Source organism: Antennarius striatus, chromosome 23 (genome assembly GCF_040054535.1).
Source record: "Antennarius striatus isolate MH-2024 chromosome 23, ASM4005453v1, whole genome shotgun sequence".
Classification (NCBI taxonomy): Eukaryota; Metazoa; Chordata; class Actinopteri; order Lophiiformes; family Antennariidae; genus Antennarius; species Antennarius striatus.
The window spans coordinates 12133363-12156708 of record NC_090798.1 but is presented as its reverse complement, the minus strand read 5'-3'; the positions used below and the strand labels follow the sequence as shown (position 1 = coordinate 12156708).

At 42.9% G+C, this 23346-nt stretch overlaps 1 protein-coding gene across 1 annotated transcript in view; it reads right to left on the bottom strand.

Annotated features, from left to right (window-relative positions):
* The window catches only part of LOC137590992 (phospholipid-transporting ATPase ABCA1-like), a 98552-nt gene that overhangs the window by 33607 nt on the left and 41599 nt on the right, over positions 1–23346 (bottom strand). The window contains exons 25-34 of the mRNA XM_068308847.1: positions 22383–22437; positions 21834–21941; positions 20955–21094; positions 18937–19064; positions 16275–16373; positions 15840–16029; positions 8533–8627; positions 8058–8163; positions 5181–5255; positions 2395–2564 (exon numbers count right to left, since the gene is read on the bottom strand). Of these exons, the coding sequence (XP_068164948.1) occupies positions 2395–2564; positions 5181–5255; positions 8058–8163; positions 8533–8627; positions 15840–16029; positions 16275–16373; positions 18937–19064; positions 20955–21094; positions 21834–21941; positions 22383–22437 (1166 nt within the window). The remainder of the gene's footprint in view (positions 1–2394; positions 2565–5180; positions 5256–8057; positions 8164–8532; positions 8628–15839; positions 16030–16274; positions 16374–18936; positions 19065–20954; positions 21095–21833; positions 21942–22382; positions 22438–23346) is intronic.

Genomic DNA, 23346 nt, shown 5'->3' with positions numbered 1-23346 from the left:
CGCGTTCTTTTAACCCTCGCTGTCATCCTCACCCTCGGCAGAAGATAATCTCTCACAAGGCTTCCTGTCGTGTAATTAGCATATTAAAGATGTCACCCCATGTGGCTGCATGGCTATATTTATCTTCGCCAACCAGATGCAATTAGAACACAAATAATATAATTTACCCCAGCGGGTGCCAGCCCACATTCAACAGGTTTCAAGGGCTGTGAGCTCGTTTAGGGAGGGTGGGGGCGGGGGTTGTGAATGATCTAACCTTTAATGCTCGCAGCTAGCTAATTGCTGTGAAGAAGAGGACAAGCAATCTGCTAATTAACTAATAATGGAAGAGCAAGGAAGATGAGCAGTGGAAATAGAGTGTTACAGGATGCATCGCGTTCCTTTAGGTTTAAAATGTTGAAGTGTCGCAGGGCTGAAAGCAGGAGATAATTGCTAATCCAAATCCCGACGCACAACATTTGGTTTCTTGTTTGTAGTGGGCGGTTTGAACGACGAGGACCATCGGTGGTATTGATTGACGGAAGTTCCCATATGAACACACCGATTTGAACAAAGTTGCACATTTAATGCCAAAAGAAGAATATGGTCAACAATGTCTGATGAGTCGCTTTAAATTAAGCAGTGCTTTGCAAGTTTGGCAAAAAATTCTGGCAAAGGGATCCGAAAAGCGTTCATTAAGGATGGATTCTCATCGATAAACTAAAATATTGATATTAGAATAAAACGCTACTTTCACGGGATTTAAGAAACTTTTTTGTGTGTTTTTTTCTTCTGGAGTCTTGGGACTTGTGACAAGAAAATGACGGAGTAGCAAAAACCGACATTTAGACCAAACTTCAAAATAAAGACATTTTAGCGTTTGTTAACCTCTGCAACAATTGCGAGAAAAATTGCTAGTTTAGAGACCATTATGCCCCCCCCCCAAAAAAAAGAATAAAAGCGTAAAAGACTTTCTAATTATTACAAATCATCTGTTGCAATAAAACATTTACTTTATTCACCTGTTTCTCCTGATTTCATCAGTCTAGCACCTAATATAAAACAAGCCATTTGCTACGCTCGCCATGCAATGTTATTCCCTTTAAAACAACAGCTACTGAATTATGCAGGCTTAAATTTTCCACTGAACGCTGCTTTCTATCTCACGGTTCGTTGTCACTTGAGAGGCAGAGAAAAAGTCGATGAAACTTTCGGTTAAGTTTCGACGTGATGAACAAAATTGTTACTCGCCTCCTAGGTTTGTTTTGCTCTCTAAACTGTACCAGCGTCCCTTGCTGATAAATTGTAAACTTTCTTCAAAGGCTAGCCCACTGGCTAGCTAATGGCACCAAACAGGGTTTTGGGTGAGAGTATAATTTTGCGAGTTTAAAAAAAAAAAGATTAAAAAATAAGGTTTGTTTGACTTTGACAGAACTGTGGGAAGGAAAATGAATTATTTGTACTTCAAATTTAATTCAAATGTCCCAGACATCTCTACACTTTGTCCTCAGCTTGCGGATAGATTCGAAACAGCATCCCCCCGACCTAATCTTGAAATCATACTTGACTAATTGCTCGCTTTACACCCTGCACCGCCAAGAAAAGAGCTTCATCCTGAACCCGCTGCAGACAGGCCGCTGTAATTATGGCCTAACCTTGGCATCGTCTTCCTCTCTAACTCACGCATGTGTCACCACCTGATCACTACATAAATACTTAACCGAGGATCGGGCAGGAGCGGCGGCGGCGGCGGTAGGAATAAAACTGCTGCTATGTGGTCATCGGCATCAACCGCCGATTTGCGGTTAAGTCGCTAATTTACGGCGACGGGACGCATTCCAACTAGCTTCCCATTAAAATATGTTGACCAGGTTCAATTTGGACATTATGCATTGCGCACTATTTCAGTGAGAAATATGGCCGGTCATAATCGGAGAACACAACAGTGCACAGAGAGTAGTTAGATCCATATGTGGTGATTTAGCACGTCATTAATCTCCCTCCCCTCATGGGGAGCGGCTCTTTTGCATGCCCTGTGAGAAGGCATGAGAAAAAAATATGTATACCCTCGTAAGGGTCTCCCAGGGGCCTCCAAATCTGTGCATACCCAAACAAGCCTCTCATCTATCTAGCTGTCTGAAGCCTTCCATTGTATTGTCTTTTATTCATCTGCTCTGCCTTTGTCTTTGCTGTTCTTTCTCTCCCGTCTGCATCTGATGGCGCGCTGTCAGAAAAATAGGATAAAAACGTCTTCCGACAAGAGGCTGACGAAGCCGGCACGTGTGCGGTTTTGTTGAAATAATCAAAGCCCGACATGTTTCAGGGGTTGTAGAATGTGTCTTTAAATGTGTTTGCATGATCATGTAACGCCAAACGCCTTCAAGCTAAAGCCCGTTTTCCTGGAGATTCACTCACATGGCGGCGTAGGATAGCTGCTCCTTGGTGAGGTTGAGGGGGTGGTTGGACACGGAGATGCCATACCGGTGGGGGTCGTGTCCCGCTGGCAGATTCCCCCTAAGTATGGCATTGTTGGCCACGCCGAGGAAAGACACCACGCTGTGCCAAGCCTGGTTGTAGAACCACACCTGCCAAGGTAGGGTAAAAAAAAAAAAAGCACCAGCATTGACTAGGATGTAAAAAGGTTTGTTGTCTCCTAGCAACCACACCTGGGACGACACATCGATCCACGGACGCATAATGGAGAAAATGCACGTCGCGTAAGAAGGGACGTTTTTATCGATGGGGGAGTCGTAGCCTGCAGAAATTTTTTGAAAGTTGTCTCATTGTGTGGAAATAAATATGTTTCTACTTTTTCCAGCATCAAACTAGCAAGAAAATAGGAAAAGCTGAGTGACGCCATAACCACCTGAAAGCATGTCAATTCACACCCAAGAAGCCTTGTTCATTCCGCTAGTGGGGGGGGGGGGGAATGGAGAAAGCGTTGTCAGTCAGTGCTGAGGTTTTATCGGTAATGCGTAGCCGCCGGTGTGCCGGGTGTGCGTCCATAGTTAGTTTCTATCACACACCTGAGTGTGTGTGATTTTTTTTTTCTGTCCACTTAGCGCACAAAAGGAGCTATGAGAGTGTGTGTGTGTGTGTGTGTGTGTGTTTTTCCAGAACAACAAACCGTTCTGAAAGAATCCACAACACAAACTGTCAAACCCCACTTTTTCATTTAATGGAAGATAAAAGCCTGCAATGACTGGCAAATCTCAGCGCGGCCTAGCGTGGCAGCCAGGCGGCGGAGACGGAGTAAAAGAAAAGAGAAAGGGAAGAAGAAACACATTGCACACTTTCTTTTTTTTTTTTTTTTTAATGTAAGTGATTCTTTGAGTCGGTGGCTGCTGGGGTGGAGAAGAAAAAAGAACGGATGAAAGGGAGTGGGAGTGAGCGAGGACACCCCGCTGATAGCGCAGCGCTAATTAAGAGTGGATGGTGTTTGAGTGTCAGCCCAACATTACACCGCCTCACAGGAGGATATGAGTACACACACACACACACACACACACACACATGTGCACACACACACACTCACCATTATCTCTTTCCGGTTTTCTCCTGTTCACTTTCTTTGTTCTTGTGGCTCCTCAGATTCACAACAACTGACCAGAACTGATAGAATTTTCTAATGAAATGCTGTTTTTTTATTTTTTTTTAGATTGTCCAGAATAAGAATCTCAGGAGTTATTTGATGCAGTGGAAAAGAAAAGACGAAAAATTATTTTGTGTAATTTATGAGGGGAGGATATGGCGTGCCACAACTGCGGATTTAACTAATAAATGTCACTAAATGTAACTCAATATAAAGTGTTACCTCTACTCACCAATGTCTCTACTTACGAAACGCCTCAACAGGAAAATATTTCCTCTAGTTACGAAAGAAATTTCGACTTACGAAAGGTAAAAATACAGTATGGGCTCCTGAACGCAACATTCTCATAGCTGCTCTGCCATTGGCTATTACCTAGCATCCTGGCATCCCATTGGCTAAGAGGGACCTCTATGGAGCTAGATAGGTGTCTATGCAGCGTCTTCATCATTCGGCCCTCGACCCATGAGGTGTTCTGATAGTTTAACGTAAATATATTAACTTTTAGAGTATTCACTATGGACCCCAAGGAAGTGACGGAGAAAAGAGGAAAAGAAAAGAAGAAAAAAAGAGTTTTTTTGTCCGTACAAACAAAGAAAGAGATCATAGAAGAGCACGAGAAAGGGATGCGTTTGGTTGATCTCACCAAAGAATATGGCCGTAATGCATCTACAATCACCACGTTATTAAAACAAAAGGAAGTTTAAAGAGTTTAAGGCGTCGCGTGGGTGGTTGGAGAAGTTCAGAAGGAGGACTGGAATTCACTCTGTTGTTCATGGTGGGGCAAGAGGGCATGAACCAAAGAGGGCAAAAAACAGTGAGGACAGCAGTTAAAAGGTAAATGACCATCATTATTATTCTTTACTCTATTCTTTGTTTTTTACGTTATGCACAACTCTCATTTATTGTGTAATAATCTAATCGTAACATTTATTTGTTACATGTTTTGATGCATTTTTATGCTTTATAAAACATTTATATCTGAATTTTGGGGGGGGTTGGAACGGATTAGGGCATTTGCGTGGAAAACGCGTCTCTACTTACGAAATTTTCTATTTACAAATTTTCTTCCGGAACCAGTTAATTTCGTAAGTAGAGGTACCGCTGCATTCCTTAATGTTAAATTTATTACTTATTCAAGATGAAAACATTACTGTTGCACAAAAAACATGTTTTCTCATTGCTCTGTTATAAAATAAATCCTTTTAATTTGTCAGATTATGAAACCTTCTGACCTTTTCTGCTCTTGTGGGCCGCATAAGATGATGTGGCGGGCCACATTTGGCCCCCGTGCCTTGAGTTTGACATATATGCTGTACATAAACAGTTCTGTGATAATCTCATGGACCTTTTGGAGTAATGACCCCTGATAAAGAGTATCCAGAGTATCTGGGCAGCGCTGTTGGTTCAGTCTTGGTGATCTAAGGCAGGTGTGAGTCTCGGCTGTCTCCTTTCTTTTAATCAAGATATGCCCCCCCCCCCCCTCATGTTTCTCTCTAGGGAACTTAATTAAATATTCTTGATTCTGAAAAATCCACATTGCCACCTCAGAGATCATTAAACATCTGCTTCTACGGGGCAAATCAAACAGGAAAGCCAAAAGATTGAATACCTTTACGTTGTCCTTGGTTCCCAGATTCTTCAGCAGCGTCCTGACCATCAGAAAGATCTGATTGGTCACATTATCCTAATAAAGATGAGGAAAAAGACAAAAAAGAAAGAAAGAAATGAGTTGGAGACTTAATTGGATACACTCAGAAAAACCACTACCTCTCTTTGAAATGCAAAACACGAAGCGCGGGCAGGCAAGAATCAAGACTTTTTTTTGGAGCGCATAGTTTGGGGGGCTAAAATATATCCCCTGTTATTTTCGCTTCCTACTTTTTTTCCTGCTCTTACATTTCAGTTTTATTAAATGGTGTGAAATAATTAAAATGACAGAAGAGAGAGGACACGAAACAAAGATTCACAAGAAATAGAAATTACCTCATTATGCAATGCGCCAACCGGATTTAATTAGTGTGACTGGATGGTGAGTTTCCCAGTCTTCAAATATGGAAAAGAAACAACAATTTTTTTTTTTGAAAAAGTTGTTGTTTTTTTTCTTTCTAGCATTTTTCTGCTGGGTGTTGTTGAGGCGAAGGCGTACCGGACAGGATGCATTAAAATCAGCTCTTTTCTATTTATATTTCACGTGAAGCGATCCAGGGGATGGGGGGCTGGAGATGACAGGCGTGTGATTTCAGAAGTGTCATGTTGATACCATGCTGTTCAGCCCCGACCCGTAAGAGCAATGAGCACCATTACATGTGTGATATAAATGCAAATGGACCTCCTGCTGGACTCTGCCAAACGCCATTGGGCGGAGGGATGGGGTAGTGGGGTGGGGGTGTCTGTGGCTGGAAATGAGGAGAGGTAGGGGAAGAAAAGTGCAAGTGACAACCAGGGAGGGGGAATGGAGGATGGGGGATGGAAAAAACAGGGGGAGAAAAATCAAGAAAGACATTCAGAGAATGCAGAAGCGTGCTCAGGTGTGGGCGCTTGTCTAGGGTGGGGAGATGCGTTTACAGGCCTGGACACAAAGATATCTCCGGCGGACGGGGACAGCCAAACAAGTGTGAGGGCTAACGCGTCCCTCCCACAATCCGTCAACCCCCGCCTCCCAACAGGTATTGACATTTTCAGGTTTTTTTTGTGTTTTTTTTTTAAATTAAAATAATCTTCACGGAAATAAAAACATCATTTTTTATGATCTCGTTGCGAATCGCAGCACGATGGACGAGTCGAAGAGGAGGCCATCTCCGCTGTCAGGAGTGTTTGCGCTAAATAAACATGCTGTTCCGAGTCATTACCTATTCTTATCGTGGGCGGGGGAAGAGGACTCCTACACTGTCTTTGTCTGGCAGAAACAATGTCCAAACCCAATAGGTGGTCTTCCTGAGGCAAACGAGACGACGAGCAGGCGGTAGATGTCTGGGTCTAATCCCTCCCAACTCAAAGACAATGTCCAGGTCCGGTTTGACCGGCGGACCTGCCGGTGCATCTGAAATACAGCCACTCCAATGCGTAGGGACTCAATTAACCTACACTTCGAACTACCTCTGGTCAGTGGTCATGTTTGTGCCACGGTGTGCTCACATGGTCTATAGTCTGTGAATATTTTCTCAGAATTATTGAAATAAATCCCATTTTAAGGCAATTTCAGGGAAATATGAGGACTGGAAAGAATATTTGTGGGATGATTAAACAACTTCCAGCACAGGCTCCTCGCCTCGCCATCTCGTCACTAGCACCTCTTGCGACTCCAAACCCTATTTCCACCGTCTAGACTCAGGAAATGCAATTAAGCAGCGCTCTTAAGCCCGTCCCGAGTCTACCCAGGTGGCTCCGAGTGCTGGAACACGCCACTTCCTGTAAATGTCTCACATCCTGATGCCTGCCGAGCAGGAGGGGCGGGGGGGTGGCAGACATTTCCCAAGGACAGTGTAGCACTCAACAATGAATGCAGAGCAGGAATGGCTAATGCCCCACCATTAAGGTTACATCATCGCCGCCGCACAAATTAAAGTCACATTAGTGTCGGGATCTAGGAGACAAGAGGAGGGAGCCTGGGCAGGGATGAGACCGGAGACGCCCAAGGGGAGGCAATGTGCTGATCGCAAAGTAGTTGGAAAGTCCAGAATTTGAAATGTTAATGAGAGAGACTGTGTTTGCAAGAGAGAGAGATTATTGAAGGAGTTCGCATGAAGTTCAAAAAGCTCGACCATGAAAGTGCACAGATATTTATATACAGGAATTAAATTGAGGTGGTTGGAAATAAGTAAACCAGAGAGTGAAGACGAATGTGTGTGAATGTGTGTGTGTTCCAGTGCAGCGAAGATCCAGATTCTTCGATTTATTCAAAGCAATGCACAGACAATCATAGCCTGTTGCCATGGAGACTAAGCAAAATGGATTTGAGGAATCTAAACCTCCTCTTCGTCGTTTTTTTTTTTTTTTCCCTTTCTCAATATTTCGAGAATTCTGCACGGTCCCAAAGTCCTCAATAAATAACCTCCATCCAACCCAGCTTTGTGCTCATCATAAAAAGATAAATGAATGATAATAATAATAATAAAAAAAATTCAGGAAGCAGCTGTCACTTAAAAAGAGGTTCGTGAACCACTGCTTCAGTCAAAAAAGTAATAAATAAAGAATTAAAGTTGGACATCGAAGTAAAACACAAAAGTCGTGATTTTCATGACTTCTATCAGTTAATTTGTGTCAAATGTGGATTTAGTTCTGATTAAAATCAAAGATTTACTCGTGTCTTTTTTAAATTAGGATCAATATGTCTACATTTATTAAACTTTTGGGGATTTGAACTGTTGATTGGAGGGAAGCGTTTTTGCCAGTGATGATTTTGACATGATTTTTGTAGTCCAGGTGACTCTGGTGTGTTTAGATCACTGTGATGTCTGCAATGTTTTTAAAATCTTTTGATGCAAACCTGAAATGAACTGAAAAGATTTCTTAAATCCTCCAGTGCAGCATCAATTTGGTCATCGGTAAGGGAGGCTTGGGAGTTGACACCACCTACAGAAATCCCGCCATACCTGGATGGGAAAGGGAAAAAAATCAGAAGAAATAGAAGATCATATGAATAATGCTAACACACCCACACATTTCCACTGTGGCTCTGCACAGTTCCACACACAGATATTAAAAATAAAGATGTGAACGATGATGTTCTACAAAGATGACCAAACATACAAAAGTTGAGCTTCAAAAGTTTGTATCTTGTAAAAACGACCAGTTTAGGGAAATCAGGATGACTTTTGCTGAACTTGTAGAGATGGAAATGGCAGCAGTGTTCAGTTTGTAAAAAGACAGAAAACGATTGCCGTGACGATGAAATCGGAAGCCCAAGGAGAGTCACCGACCTCTACAGTCCTGCAAAAATCAGTGACAATAAGATGAGTTACCTCGTTTTACCAAAGCGTTCAAATGTCTTGATTAAGAAGTCGGTCATGTTCCGTCCTGTTAAATCCAGCAAAGTCTCTGTTGTGTTCTGGATCCTCTGTCAAAAGAGAAGCAAACACAACATTTGAAATGTTAGTTGGCGCTGGTGCAATAGACTGTAGACCTTGAGCTTTCGCCCTGTTACTAATGATTTTGTGGCTGAGTTCGCAGTCTGTTTCTCCCGTTTTGGTTTCTACTAAATCCAATATTTTCCAGAGAAAATACAACGCGAAAAAGTAGTGATTACCAGATTGTTAGAGGTACGAACCATTTAAGGAAAGTGCGGAAAACAAATAGTACTTTAGCGAAGTTTTTCGAGCAGTAATTGAAGCTAACCCCTAACTCTAACCACTAAAGATGGTTAACTTCTTGGATTAAGCTGAATTGCCTTCGATGAATTGGGTTCATGTAATGTAAATGTGATAAAGTAATAAATGTGATGTAACAACACACACACACACACACACACACACACACACACACACACACACACACACACACACACACACACACACACACACACACACACACACACACACACACACACACACACACACACAAACACACAACGGGTCTGTGTGTGGGAGGTAGGGCGGCAGGCAGTTCCTTTGTGGTGCCCCCTAAAGAGCAACTTACAAAAGGGGACGGTGCCTTGCTCAAGGGCGTATGGGCAGTGCTCGGGGGGTGAGCTGATGCCTCCCACTGCCCGGCTCACACTCCAAATTTTTATTATTTTTTTGGCCTGACACGGGTCTCAAAACACGACTTATTTTATTTAAGATGCAGAGAACCAATTTAAAACCCGCGAATGAACGGCCAATTTGAAGATGCTGTTTGGCTACAACCTTTGATTTTCTTGCAAAAACAAGCCCAGTGCCTTGTTAATACTCACAGAACGATATCAAATGATAGCAGATGACCGACTCTGGCAAAGTTTAACTGCTCAACCTCCCATAAACACTCAAGTCAACAAAAAAAAAAATCAAAAAAAAAAATCAGCAAAACGAAAGAGCAGCAACATTTTTGCAGGTGATCCGCTCACACATTCTCTCAACCCTCATCATGACAGTCAATTAAGCCTGGCTATCGGAGCCTGGCTGAAAATCCAGACCCTCCCCGAAGCAGCAAGAGCCGTATCTAATGTCAGAGGACCCTAATTAGATGCCCTCCGCGGATAAATGGGTACATTCAAACATCCAATTAAGCAAGGGCGTGACACACCACCATGAAAACAGTCCGCAACGCGCGGAACGTTACTCCCTGGAACACACACACTCACACTGACGCCAAGCTGTTTTAGCCTTGCTTATTTAGAGAGGAAACACTGAGCTAATTAGCAGAGTGATCCTTGATAAAGTGCAATTGAGACCCCTGACTGTAAAGCAATTTGGTAACATACCCCCCAGTTACGTTTGTTATCCATCCTTGTGAACAAACAGCTTGATGAACTTTGGGTGAACATTTTGTCTTGTTTATTTGCCGACTTGTGTGTCTTTTTAAAAATTTTTGTATGTAAAACAGTATTTTACATGATATGGTTGCACTAGTAGGGTTCTGTTGGATGAGTTGAGGTTAATCGATGACAAAAGAAATATTAGCTCGACTAAAAATAACAGGAAGAGATAGCAGTAGTCGATAACGGACAGAAACGCAAGTGAGAGAAGAGACGGAGAAAAGGATGAGGACTGGAATCATGAGGCAAAGAACAAACAGATGGAGAAAGCCGAGGAAGGAGAGAGGACCCATCTGCCTTCTGAATCAGAGATAAGGACGACGAACGGCAACGGCAACCTTGGCTTATCTCTGAACAAACATTCTTCTCTTTCCTGAAACCAAAGGAACTTGGATGCAAACAAAAAAAAAGCCAAAAATAAAAGCGTTTACACTCCACTGTGTGTGCAATGAGTTTACGCCCGATCGTACACTTGGTGTGGTTTTAATTATTTTGGCCGAGCTCCACATTCCCAATCAAACACACAATGAAACGGGACCGTCAGGTGATTCTTTTTTCTTTTTTTTTTGAATACCTGGGCCCTGCATCTTTTTGCTCGTTGCCTTGGAAGCAGCATCAGGACCGTTTTGGCATTCCGTACACAACGACCGCCTCTCCGCCACACAGCGGTGGTTTGATAGATGGGGAAGCAAACAGGAGCGAGAGAAACTCAAACTAAGAAGTAATCAAATCTGTCGAATGAGCTTGCATACACAAGCACTGAGGAGATAAGAGACCGTCTTGCGTTCACATTAATCTTGCTACTCTACCTCCAAGCTGAAAATTTTCTCTACTGTACACAAAACGATCTCCGATTTTTTATTTTTGTTGTTGTTGTTTTTGCCTCGCAAGCCGGAGTCGTTGTTTGTTGTCTCGGAAAAAAATTATTACAAGTCGTTTCAAAAAAATCAAACCTCTCGTTATTATGGTTATTACTTGTTCGGCGTTGCAATCGTGTGCGTCATTGTTTGACTTCTTGGAAGCGCGGCTCAGTCAGCACATTACATCGTGTTGTGTTATTACGTCCAATGGGGTCTCAGTATCACGTCCCCCCCCTTTTCAAAACGGAGCCAAACACTCCGTTTCGGTGGTAGATGGAGTGGTGACTACAAACGTGCCATCAAATACTGTTTGGCGTTTCAGCGTCCGTCACCTTCTGGGTGTCTTTGGACAGGTCATGTGACACTAAAATAGATCTGCAGGTGTTGGGAGTCAAAGCGACAAATCAACAGGCCCAGCAATGAAAGGACGTGGCCGAGTTTGGTAAGTACTGAAAGGGTTAAAGAGCTGATCAATGCCGGAAGATGAAACGGTTGTACGCCGTTTCATTGACTCTTGCCGGTTTTTACATTCAGGATTGGAATAAAAAGACCAAGACGGAGCGTTTCTTTGTCGAAATCGCAACAAAATACCGACTTTATTTTCTCTTGAAGTAGCAAACTAAATGAGAAAAGGGTTGTCGGAACACCCTTGTAGAACTAATTTTTTTTCTCTCTCCCCCCCGCACACAAATGGTAAGCCAATGCTGAACTTCAATAGTCTGATAGATTAGGCCAAGGAGAGTAATTTGCGGCGAGCTGTAGTTAGGCCGGTCTCCAAATGATAAAGACATCAATCGTAATTCGGTGAACGTGGCGGCTCTATCAATTCCTCTGCACGCATGATGGCCTATTTATCTATGAAGGTTAAATATCACCAGTGAATATAAGTCAATACCTCTGAATGGGCTTACTGTTGCCTGCCATTTCCATGGAAACAATGATTTCACATGCCTCCTGTGGTGAAGTGTCTTTTTTCTTTTTCTTTCACCCCCCTATTTCTCATCTTTTCTGTAGTTTCTCAAGGGCATTTTCAGAGTATGGCCAGCATGAAAGCTAAAACAAAAAGCCAGTCTTCCCTTTGTCATGATTTATTCAACAGGAGGAAGCTTTCAGGTCAAAGGGAATACATTCTCACAATGCTGCTTCTGTAGGTGGTCTCTGGCTTGAATTAATTTATGCTTCCCCCACCCCCCGTGATGGAGCACAGTCTACAGGTAAGCAAAGATAATGAATGCAGATTGTTCCCCATGCATATAGACACTAATAGTGCTCATGTGTGTTCAGCAATATGTTGCTACGCATCCCGTCTGACCGCCATAAGCAATAATCCTCTCAATCTGCATGAATTATCTTCAGACTCCGTTTAACCGAGCATGGCATAGCAGTCGCTATGTGAAAACATATATGTTTTAATTCCATATTACGCACTCCTCCATGACTAAACTGTAAATGATGGGGTCACAGCCCACTGATGGATTGTTTCTGACAATACAGAATAGATTTATGGACCGGCTTTCACAAGGAATGAAGTTTATTTATAATGTTATTTATATAAGATTTAGAAAAAAAATATGCCCTGATTACCTATTTTAACTTGTATTACAGGGTTTCAACCAAATGAACTCACACACCGTTGATGGTAAGTTTCAAGATTTCAGATGAAATAGAAAAAAGTTACTATGCTTTCTGGCTTACAAAAAAAACCTGACTAATGTCAAGTAAATAAAGTGTTGAATTATGCAAAAGAATGTGATGAACAGCGAAACAAGGCTGTTTACAGCATGTGCGTGGCATATAAATGATCCGCCCCCCTCCCCCCACATCTACCAGCTTTATATTCGAAATTAAAAGTTACTTTCGGTCACAGTGGGAGATGACTGGCAATAATCTCGCTGTATGATAATAACAACACTCAACGTGCTCAAGGTTGTTTCCAGGCAAATAAGAGGCATCAATTTTAATATCCTTCCACAAGATTGAGACAAAAACAAGATGTAAATAATGGAGACGTGATGTAAGCGAGTGCAACAAGACGGAGATGACAATAGGTGTTTTGTTACGGAGACTATACGACTAAGTGTACCACAAGCACCGGTGCTGGTAAGTCATAAAGCACGATTGAAGATTCTACTGAGCTTCAGTTAGGCTTTATTCATTATATACATATATATTTCAAAAGTTTCCAAAAAAAAAAGGGGGGGGGGGGGTGATCCATTGGTGGTCTTATTTGCTCGGCACAATGAAGGATTGTCTTCAAGGTAGATTGAACCCATCTGTGGTGTCCAGTCTGTCCCATTCAGCGGTTGTAAAGGCAGTAAAAGCTTTACCGATACAGCACCAATCATTTCAGATCATTAGACATCGCAAACATTTTGAAATCGCCCAATCGCACGACGGCATGAGGCGTTCCGCTTGACTGGACAGACTTCACTCGTCGCAAATAGCGCTGCTATCTTCCCCCTCGCCAGCCCCCAAGCGGTCCTGTCCAATCAATGACATTGATTTTTGATTTCCAGTGAATTACACCAGGATAGGATGCTGACACTGATATCGGATCGGATCGGTTCCAACTGTACGCGAAGAAAAAAACAGGGGCCAAGAAAGACTGACCTTTGGTGTCCTGGCTGGGAAACCTTGAAGACACAAAGATGTAATTCTCTCTTTGTGCCGTCAGAAGCCAGGAGCGAATGTCACGAGGAGGGAAAAGGTTACACAACTGGCACTTTGCCTGTTTGGCTGTCTCAACAATCATCCAATAACACGATACCTGGGCAGCCGTTCCATTAACATGGCTGAGGATGGCCTTGTCACAGGAGAGAGCACACAGACTCACACGAGTTCAACGAGGCATTACATATCTGTGGAGAGTGTGAAATGGAACGTTACGTAAGGCGGCGTACTGTATAAGGGACATGTAGGGGATTGAAATGGGAATAAAAGGACGGCCTGCTGTCGAATTGTGTCATTCCATGTCCCGTCTTTTGGAAAAAGATCCTTCGCATGTCCTTCGATGACATCTAGTGTGTTATATATTTGAAGGTTTCTTGCCATGGCAGTGATGAGATAAAATCATTTTGAGATGTAACCGCTGAGTTTTTGCTGAACTGAAGTCAGAATATAGAATCTTTACACTCCAGGATAAATAGTAAAGTATCTTAGTTCACTTCACAATGAAGGACGAGTTTATAATAACATTAATTAGATCATGGCATCTTTTTTCAAATGCATATTTCCTCTGAAGTTACTGATTATTTTTGTCCATCAAAATGTTAAGGCCATGTTAAGGCTATGTTGTTGTTTGTTTTTTATGGCATTTTTGTTTCAATTTTATTTTTGCCACTTGATAGTTTAGAGCTTTGAATCACTGAGACTAACAGGACCGACTCGTTAAAGATGGCCATAACCTACCTTGGCTTTGTTAGGGATGCAGATGTGCAATAAAAGCTGTAAATGATATCACTGGTAAAACGTGTTTTATTACATCATTATAAGAGAGATAGAGGTGTTAAGCATTATGTGTAGGTTAAGTGTGAGGGCGAGAAGTGGGCTCGAGATCAGGGGTGTCAAACTCATTTGACACCTCTGTCATCTAATAAATGTAACTAAATGTAACAAAAAGTAATGTAAAATAAATGTAACTACTCCTTAATAATAACTAAGTAAATTTATTACTTATTTAAGTCCTAAACATTACTGTTGTACAGAAAAAAATATGTTTGCTTATTTCTCTGCTTTAACATAAATCCCTTTAATAAATCCCTTAAATAACTTTTTGTCAAAGTTAAAATGGGCTTAGCTACTGCATTGTGGGAAATTTAATTTTTGGACAAAGCACACTTTTGACCTATTTATTTTTTAGAAACTGACCATTTATGCTCTTGCGGGCCACATAAAATGACGTGGCGGGCCACATTTGACCCCCGGGCCTTGGGTTTGACTCATGGAGAGATAAATCTTCCAGATTCACAACAACAACGCCATCGCATCACATCCGGAGATTTGATTCAGCTTTAGTTTTTTCACTTCCTGTTTTCACCTGCACCACAACCAATCAGCAGTTAGCAGGAAAATTAAACATACAATTGAAATATGTAGATTAGCTGCTATAGCTTTATTATAGTAGAACTCTCACTTTCCTTTCCTCCCTCCATAACCATCAGACAGGATGAGACAATATTGGTTGATTTAGGCAGTCAGGATGAGACATTTAAATTTAAGCCTCTTAAAATTCAGGCGCGAGCCACAAAGCCTGCGTCAACAGATGGACGCTGTCGCTAATGGAATGACATTGAAATGGAGGTGGCAGCTTCTCCCGCTATTCCCTCTCAAGCTCCGATTTCTCATTATCATTTGAGGACACAGCGGTGCAAACCAGTTAGCTGCAAATGAGACGCCGCTTTGCGTCTTTCATCCTGATTGGCTGCAGCGGTGGGTCGGCGCAGCGCTGGCGGGGCGTTTAATTCGCCCGTCGATCTGCCACCAGTAAAATTTACCCTAGCTCCATCCCATCATGTATAGTCTTTAAGTAATCCTATAAATGATGGGCGTTGACTTCCTCGGGACTCTGATGTGAGTTGAGGTGAGGTCGTCTTTGTGAAAAAAAAAAAAAGTGTTTGAAGAGATGGGGAGAAGACAAAGCTTTCTTCTCATTGGTCAATTTCCTGTATTTTCAGTGCAATCAATTTCCCACTTTGGAGCGCGTAGGCCGGTTTATAAAGGGAAGCAGCACAAAAGTCTGATTTACATTTTGCAACCCGACGCAAATTCCTTGTTTTGTCAGTGCCTTTACGTTTTCAAACCCAAATTATGCTGACTGGAACTTTTCAGACTACAAAGTTTCTATCACAAGCATTTCCATTGTTCTGTTTAGTCAGTTATTTATATTTTTATCATTTAGACCATTTAATTCTCTTTCTTGCGGCGCATTCCCCACACAACACTCCAGTCAGGGATTTACCTGAGGTGGGGGGAGCCCTCCTGCACCCGGCGGACACTCGGGCAGCATGAACAACCGTTCAGGGGTGCTGCACTGACAGCTGGGGGAGGGGTTGGACATGCTCCAGTTCCCATTGAGGAAAATGTCGGCGACCGTCTGATCGACGGGCGGAGTGAACCAATCAGAGCCGCCGGTGGAGCACGGTAAACCCCTGGAGAAAAAAAAAGAAAAAAGAAGGAAGCGAAGCTTTTTAATTATTATAAATGATCTTTTTCTGCAGGAGGATCTCCTGAAGGAGCCCCAGACGCTCTCAGACACACATCAGTCCAGGTTGGGGTAATCGTATATGCAGATGCGTGGATCTGAGCCAGGTGCAAACAGCTGGTAAGGCGTAAAACTCGACTCTTGACATCACTTTTCATTTTGCACAGATTGGTGCCGTTCTTGTGGACTTACGGTATCGGGTCTCCGTTCATGCAGCGAGTTCCAAAGCCAGGAGAGTTCACCAAGCTGTCAGCCACCTGGGACACGTTCATGTTGTCAGGATCATCATTACTGAAAACACCATCAAGAGAAATTGACATTAAAATGAAGAATATGTTTTTAATTTCTTGTCTCTTTGTACGTCTACTCAGTGGCCATATTGGTTGTCTTGCATATGCCTAATGCCACATGTAAAACCAAAACCAGGCCCTACGACTCCTGGGTGGAGCCACAGTAAAGGGTTAGATCTGATTGGATGAACAGGATGACCTGTGAAATCTTAAAGTCCGCCAACGCTCAATACAAGAGAATCGATAGGTATTTTTAACCTCTAATCGATGCCGTCACATCGAGCACAGGAGATGTTTGCCTTTTTGTTTTTCTTGCTTCAGGCATTTAATGTCATTCACACTGTTAAATCACATTAAAATAGAATTAGTCATCTATTTTTCTCGGAGGCTGTGTCAAACGACCGAACGATGCTTGAGCAACAGTAGAAATATCAAGAAGAGTTCAGTAATTGATAAATCTTTTTTCATTTTGCTTTTATGGCATTTTATTTCTTTTGTCTGACACTTCAGGGTGGAAACACTGAGATCTGATCATATTGTTTTCTGTCGTACTAAATGTCATATTTCTCTCATTGTCGCAGACAGAGAGAAAGAGAGACGGTCGATGCCAAATCCGACAGACTCAAAATCTCTTTTGCACCCCCCCCCCAAAAAAAACCCAACAAAAAACTGGACGGATTCCCATCAAACATGGTTGAAGGATTTGGCATGGGTAAAAGAAAGAAAAAAAAATCATTATATTTTGGTGCGGGTGTGGATAATGGGATGGATCCAACTTTCTTGGGCATCGCTCAATCAGGCGTCGCTCTATCGAGTCCCGATTGGTTTTTCTTTGGGATTCAATGAGGTGTCACAAAGTGATTGGGATTTTCCAGGTCTGCTGATCAGACCTTCTAAGAACCGGTTCTGGTTTACTCGCGTTACAATCGATGAGATCAGGGGTATTTGAACAATAATGTGACACGATTCATTGACGTTAACGTTTCCTTTGAAAAAACATAGATGCACATTCCTTCTCCTTTGGGTATTCCACGCTAACACCAACACGGTCCTGTACATATGAGAGTCTTCATTGGAATGCTTCAACATGTTTCAGTTAAACACCCTCCCCATTCCAATGTCACAGTCTTTATAAACCACACGCATTCTGCTCTTAACCCAAGGCTACCGGGGCCTTAAAACACGCTGATGGGTTTGGTGCAGAGTTCATTGTCTCATTTATAGGCGTGTTCGTGAAGGTCATACGGTCATTTCCTTGACCACCCGTGAGCGCTTAAAAGTTCTATTGTGAAAAAGAAAAAGGGTAAAAGTACACGCAGCCATCTGCTTTGCCATTAAAGATGGCTGGGTTACCACGTTATTGGGGGGGGGGGGGTGTGTAATAAAAACCACTGAACGGTTGGAAAATGAAGGTGTGTGCATACACACAGCGAGAGTGGAACTAATGAAGAGTTCATCGAGTCGATATATATCTCAGAAATATTCAGGGAAAGTCAAAAGAAGGCTTTTTCTGGACGCGGATTGTAAATACGACATTATTCCGATAAGTTATTTCAGTTTAAAACCAACCAAAAAATGTAAAAAACACAACGTATAACAGACCCAAATTATTGCACCAGTTATGGATTATATACTCGTGAGATACTTCAAAGGTCCCTTAACTTCTAAATTAGATCAAACATTATCCGCAGTCATTCTTAGCTTAAATGGACCATTGGCATTTATGATGTATGTAAAACTGCAACGCCTCTCTAAATGAACTTTTAAGATGTAAAGACACGCATCGCTTTTAATCACACAGCCACCGTGGAAGCAGGACGTTTTTAATATCGCCGGAAAGAAAAGATGTTTAATAATTGGCTGGAGGGAATGTCAGGAATCCTCCGCTCCGGTTTTTAAAACGTATCACACGAGAAAGGTGAATGTTAGCTTCAGGTTTTGCTGATACTGGTGAGTCAGGATTTCTACTCCCACTATATCACCAAAAAAAATCTCTCTATTATTATGAAAACACCAGAAAAGAATGTTTCCGTACAATTAAATGATCTTTGGCGGACGCTGGCTGTCTTCTAGGTGATATCTGAAAGTCTAAGCAGGTTGCCAGGTTTGAAGCAATTTGCTTTCTGGATTTTTCATCATTGGTAGCCGTTGCTGAGCGCTAATGACGACCTCATGTACAGCCAAGCAACCATTAGAGCGCTTTAGCATCGTGCTAAGGGAAAAGAGCGGGAAAAGATTCCCATGTCCGAGAGACACGAACTCTGAGCCCATCGTTCCAGCAGACGCAACCTAAATACGACCGTTGCCAGATATCAGGCGGCGTGGGAGTTAAGATTGTGTCTCAAATCAACCACTTAGAGGTTACAGCTAATTTCGTCACGACATCTTCAAAGTGGATTTCCACAAAGCGTTGTCAGGGGGGAATGAAACACCTCCAGGGCGACTGAGAAGTGACGGCTTCACGCCACGAGAACAGATTACGAATAACGGCGCCCGGGATTAATCTGATGGGTGAAGCAGATCCTCGACCGGCAATGCATATTAATTTCTTTTAATATGCGTACCTGTAGAAGGTGGTTTGAGGGTTGCCGTACATCCACGGCTGCAGCTCCAGACTGGGATACTCGGTGAACGGCGGGACGATGAGAGAGAAAATCAGGGCCATGCACACGAAAATGGCGGGAAGCACCACCTGGGGGGAGGACGGTCACGATTAATCCTGCAACATCTGGAGTCAAATAGAACAGAAATACCGTCGTAATAGGAAAGAGTCGCGCGCAAGCTGTGTCGTTTCATTGTGTGACATTCGTTGGGGGTGTAGCGGTGATGGAGCTGCATGTAAATGTGTGTGAACACCATCCAATTGGAGATACCCCCCCCTTCCCCCTCTGAGACCCCATTAATTGCTGTCATTAATTGCTGCAACATGACTGATGCGATCAACAATGACGCGCCGCCGTGGCGACGACAACACGCTCATCGACATGCAGGCAGCCGACTCAACGCTTTATGAGTTGTGATGAAGGGATTCCAACACCGTCATCTGGTCGCTCACGTCTGATTATTTTACTGTCATTTTCTTTGTCTTTTGTCTGTTTTTTTGTCTTTTTCAAACAAAAAAATTATTTAAAAAAAAAAAAAAAGTCAGAAATGTGAGCAGAAGGCTTTATTGCTTCACCTGCACGACTGCTGATGTTTTTTAACCGGTGCTTAAATGTAAAAATTCAAACAACTGAAAGTGAAACAGAAAAATCTGCTTCTCGGGTCCTTCGTCGTTTCCGTTGAACGTCAAAAACCTTCGGACTCGACCGAGACTCGAGTCTCATCCCCATAAATCACTCCTTTTGTGTTGCATGACATAATCTCCTTCCTCTTCTTCCTTCCCCTCACCGCTTGTACGGCGAGAGATCACCTCACCGCACAATCGTATCTCCTGACACCGGTAGCCGTTGACACGACAAGAAAGAACATATTAAAAAAAAAAAAGAAGGAGAAACGACGTTCACACATTCACCCCCTCCATCCTGCCCCCCCACCCCCCCCCAAAAAAAGAGGGATGTCCGAGACTGACAGTGACTAATGAGGATTGGTGCTGCAGCAAATTACAAGAAGAACCTGAACGCCTCGTGGAGGTGTGGCATTGTTCTCCTTCTCTAAACCACACACACACACACACACACACACACACACACACACACACACACACACACACACACTTCTGACTCGGCGGTTCTCTCTCGTGATTATTTCAGCATCATGACAGCTGTCACAACTGATGGCGTCGCCGGATATTTACGTGTTCGGGACGAGGTGTGAGCGTCACAAACGGTTTAAATCACAAACAGCCATCATGGAAACAAATTGGGACTAAGGTGGAAAATTTCTGCCCCCCCCCTCCCTCCCCTAAATTAGAACTGGAATTGATTTGACACACAAGGGGGGGGGGCATCTGGTTATTGGTTTTGACTTGTGGAATGGTGTTTAACAGATGTGGCCTGTCATCGGCGTAAGCGCTCCAGCCGTCGCTCTCTGGGCGAACGGACACACGTGATGTCATCTGGCACCGATGGCGGAAACGAAACGATGAGTGTTTGAACGAAGCCACAATACACCCCACCCCCCCTCCCCCAGGTGACTCGACATACTGGGGGTCAAAGTGCAAAAGGTGAGTTCCAGCGAATGACAGGAAGTGATTTATCTGAACCCCTGTTGGCGCTATCTTTAGCCGCGGTAGCCCCCCCCATTGAGCGTTCCCCTTATAACACACGGCTTCCTAAGGGAGGAAAAGATTATTACAGTACTCTGTGAGCACTATCTTCACATTTTTCAGACTTTTTCAGTCCTTTTCTACTGCCTTTTGTGTCGATCCCCCCCCCTCACAACTTAAATCCCACAAATATTGACCCGCACCAGATAGCTTGCGACGTCTCCCTACAGATTTTAAATTAGCTTTCCCGCCTTATATACGCCATTAACTGATTTTGAGAGCTGATGTTGTATTTCCTACCTTGATCCTCCCCCCACGCAACCCCCTCCTAGCGTAACCCTTCAATTTATCAATATGACAGACTGAGGCCATTACCTGGGCAATGAGTCCCTTGCGGCTCCTCCGGGCGTAGTGGAAGCGCTTGATGAAGAGCGCCAGGAACTGCCTCCTGATCAGTTCCGATCCACCGATGACCCTGGATCCCTTCCCGTCGAAACAGCCGCTCCCCTTCGAGTCTGGAGTGGACATTAACCCCCCCGTCTTATTTGTCGGTGATGCATATGTAAAAGATCTGCTGAGCTCGGCTTTTGGCGCGGCTAATAGGATGATCAAATAGAACTTAAGTGTTGAAGCTGGCAGCTGCATCGGCTCATTCCTCACTGTAGCACCTGCTTTTTTAATACATCAAGACTTTGGAAATGGCAATTGAATGGGGGGGGGTGTCCCAGGGAGGAAAAGGTGATAAATAGGACTTAGCCGACACCTCCTTTTTATATCTTACTGATATGATGAATTCATTTCGGTAATAAAGCGTGTTCTTGAGGGGGAAAGCAGTGCGGTGATTAAAAGTGAATGAATTTATTAAGCTAGAATTGAAAAGGTGAACAGACTCCATCCGCAGTCAGAGTGCTTGTTTGTGTTCTCTTTTCACAATGACCACTGAGGTGAAACGGTTAAAAATGAAGCCGATCGGAAAATAAAAAAGGGGAGGCGAGGCGTGAATGCGCGTCGCCGGATTAGCTACCAACGTCCGCCGGCGCTCACCTCTCGCTTCGTTTGTTAACTTTTCCGTCATTCTGCATAAAAAACAAAAAAAAAGCTTCTATTTGAAACAACGCTCTTATGTATATAATTATTCAAACGACTTTTCCCACATTGTCGAGCAAAACCCGCAAACGTTTAATTGGGTTTTTTCCTTCATTAAAAGATAAACGTGTGATAATAAAGTCGTGGGGGAAGGGGGGGGGGACTTGCCGTTCTTTCCGACGCCCGGCTGGGCTTTAACGTGGACGCTGGCGATGCTGCTTCGCTTGAACGCGCGGCGGCTTCTTTTATATTCCCTCACCGGTAACTCCTTTGCTGCTGTGGGAATAAAAAATAAAAAAAAAGACATGTTGTTTTGGCCTGACCCAATTTAGGGTTATAAATAACAATAAGAATAGCAACCTGGCCCGTATGATGTTATGTTATTCCAAAGAAAAAGCACACGCTGAGGTGTGGATAGAGAGGAAATCCAATGTTGAGGTTTAACCTAAAGTAACATGATGGTAATAAAGAGGATGATTTATCTTTACTTGAATTGCGAAAAACACCTGAAATAGCATGTGTGAATCTTTTCCTAATTGTGTTGACACCATTTCACACCAGCATCCACCTTAAACATTAATTAGCATGGATGCTAATCTTAAAGCCAACTAATCATGTTGCCACAGAGCTGTGATTTACTCTGTTTTCCCCACAGCACTTGAATGCATCTTTAGCTCCAGTGGAAGGTGACGACCTTGTGATCGTCTGTCGCCTCACCTGGAACTGAAACTTCTGCATCCACTCCTGTATCTTCTGCCACTTTGAGAAATATCTGCAACATGAACAAAATCATCCTTTAGCATTAGCAAAATTTTGCGTTTTACAACCACACAACAATACACACATGCAGGGTGAATAGAAGATGATGATGCCGCTGAGGGAGAGCGCCGACTACAAAGTCGAGGGATTTGATTCGGAGGACGAGAGCCTGCACTCACTCGACGCAATTAATAAAATCAGGCCGTATGTAAAAGTAAAAATAAATAATTCTCCGCGTTTGCGTGTTAAGACAGAGCCTGACATCTGGCCTCGAAACGGTCTCTGCACACGTCTGAAAAAGCCGTCAAAGTGTACAATTTGTGTGATTTTATGAGGTTGGTCACACTTGAAATACACTCAAAATCTACAAGTATCGACAAAGAAGAAAAAACATCAGTCAATGTGATAAAACTCATAAAACAAAAGGGTATTTTAAGTGAAGTTTAGTGGAACTTCAAAGGAAAACATGAGAGGGAACGATGAGATAACCTTGTTATGTCAAAAATTTTTACAAACTCAAAAGGAATTTTTGACACGGCCTGCAGGCCGAGAGTGATTTATGTCTGCGTTAAACAAAGAGCATTAACCAGCAGTCACCCGGCGCTACGAGCCAAAAAACTGGTCTGGAAGATCGGAAACTCGTCTGTGTGCGTTATTAATTCAGGAAAATTAGAATGTGTGGCGTGAAATTGACAAATATCACGACGTCTGTGGCGAAAGAAGGTGTGGCTATGGAGAAAATGAGGATAAAGGTGATCAAGAGGAAAAAATGGTGACATTATTCAAGAAATTTTGTAAAAAATTTTAGCAGAATTTTTGAGGTAGGAGCTAAGTGGTTAATAAACGACAATATATGTGTAGAGCTTCATATCGTGTGTGAATATACAAATATTTTAATGGCTAATGTCTGAAAATAGAAAAG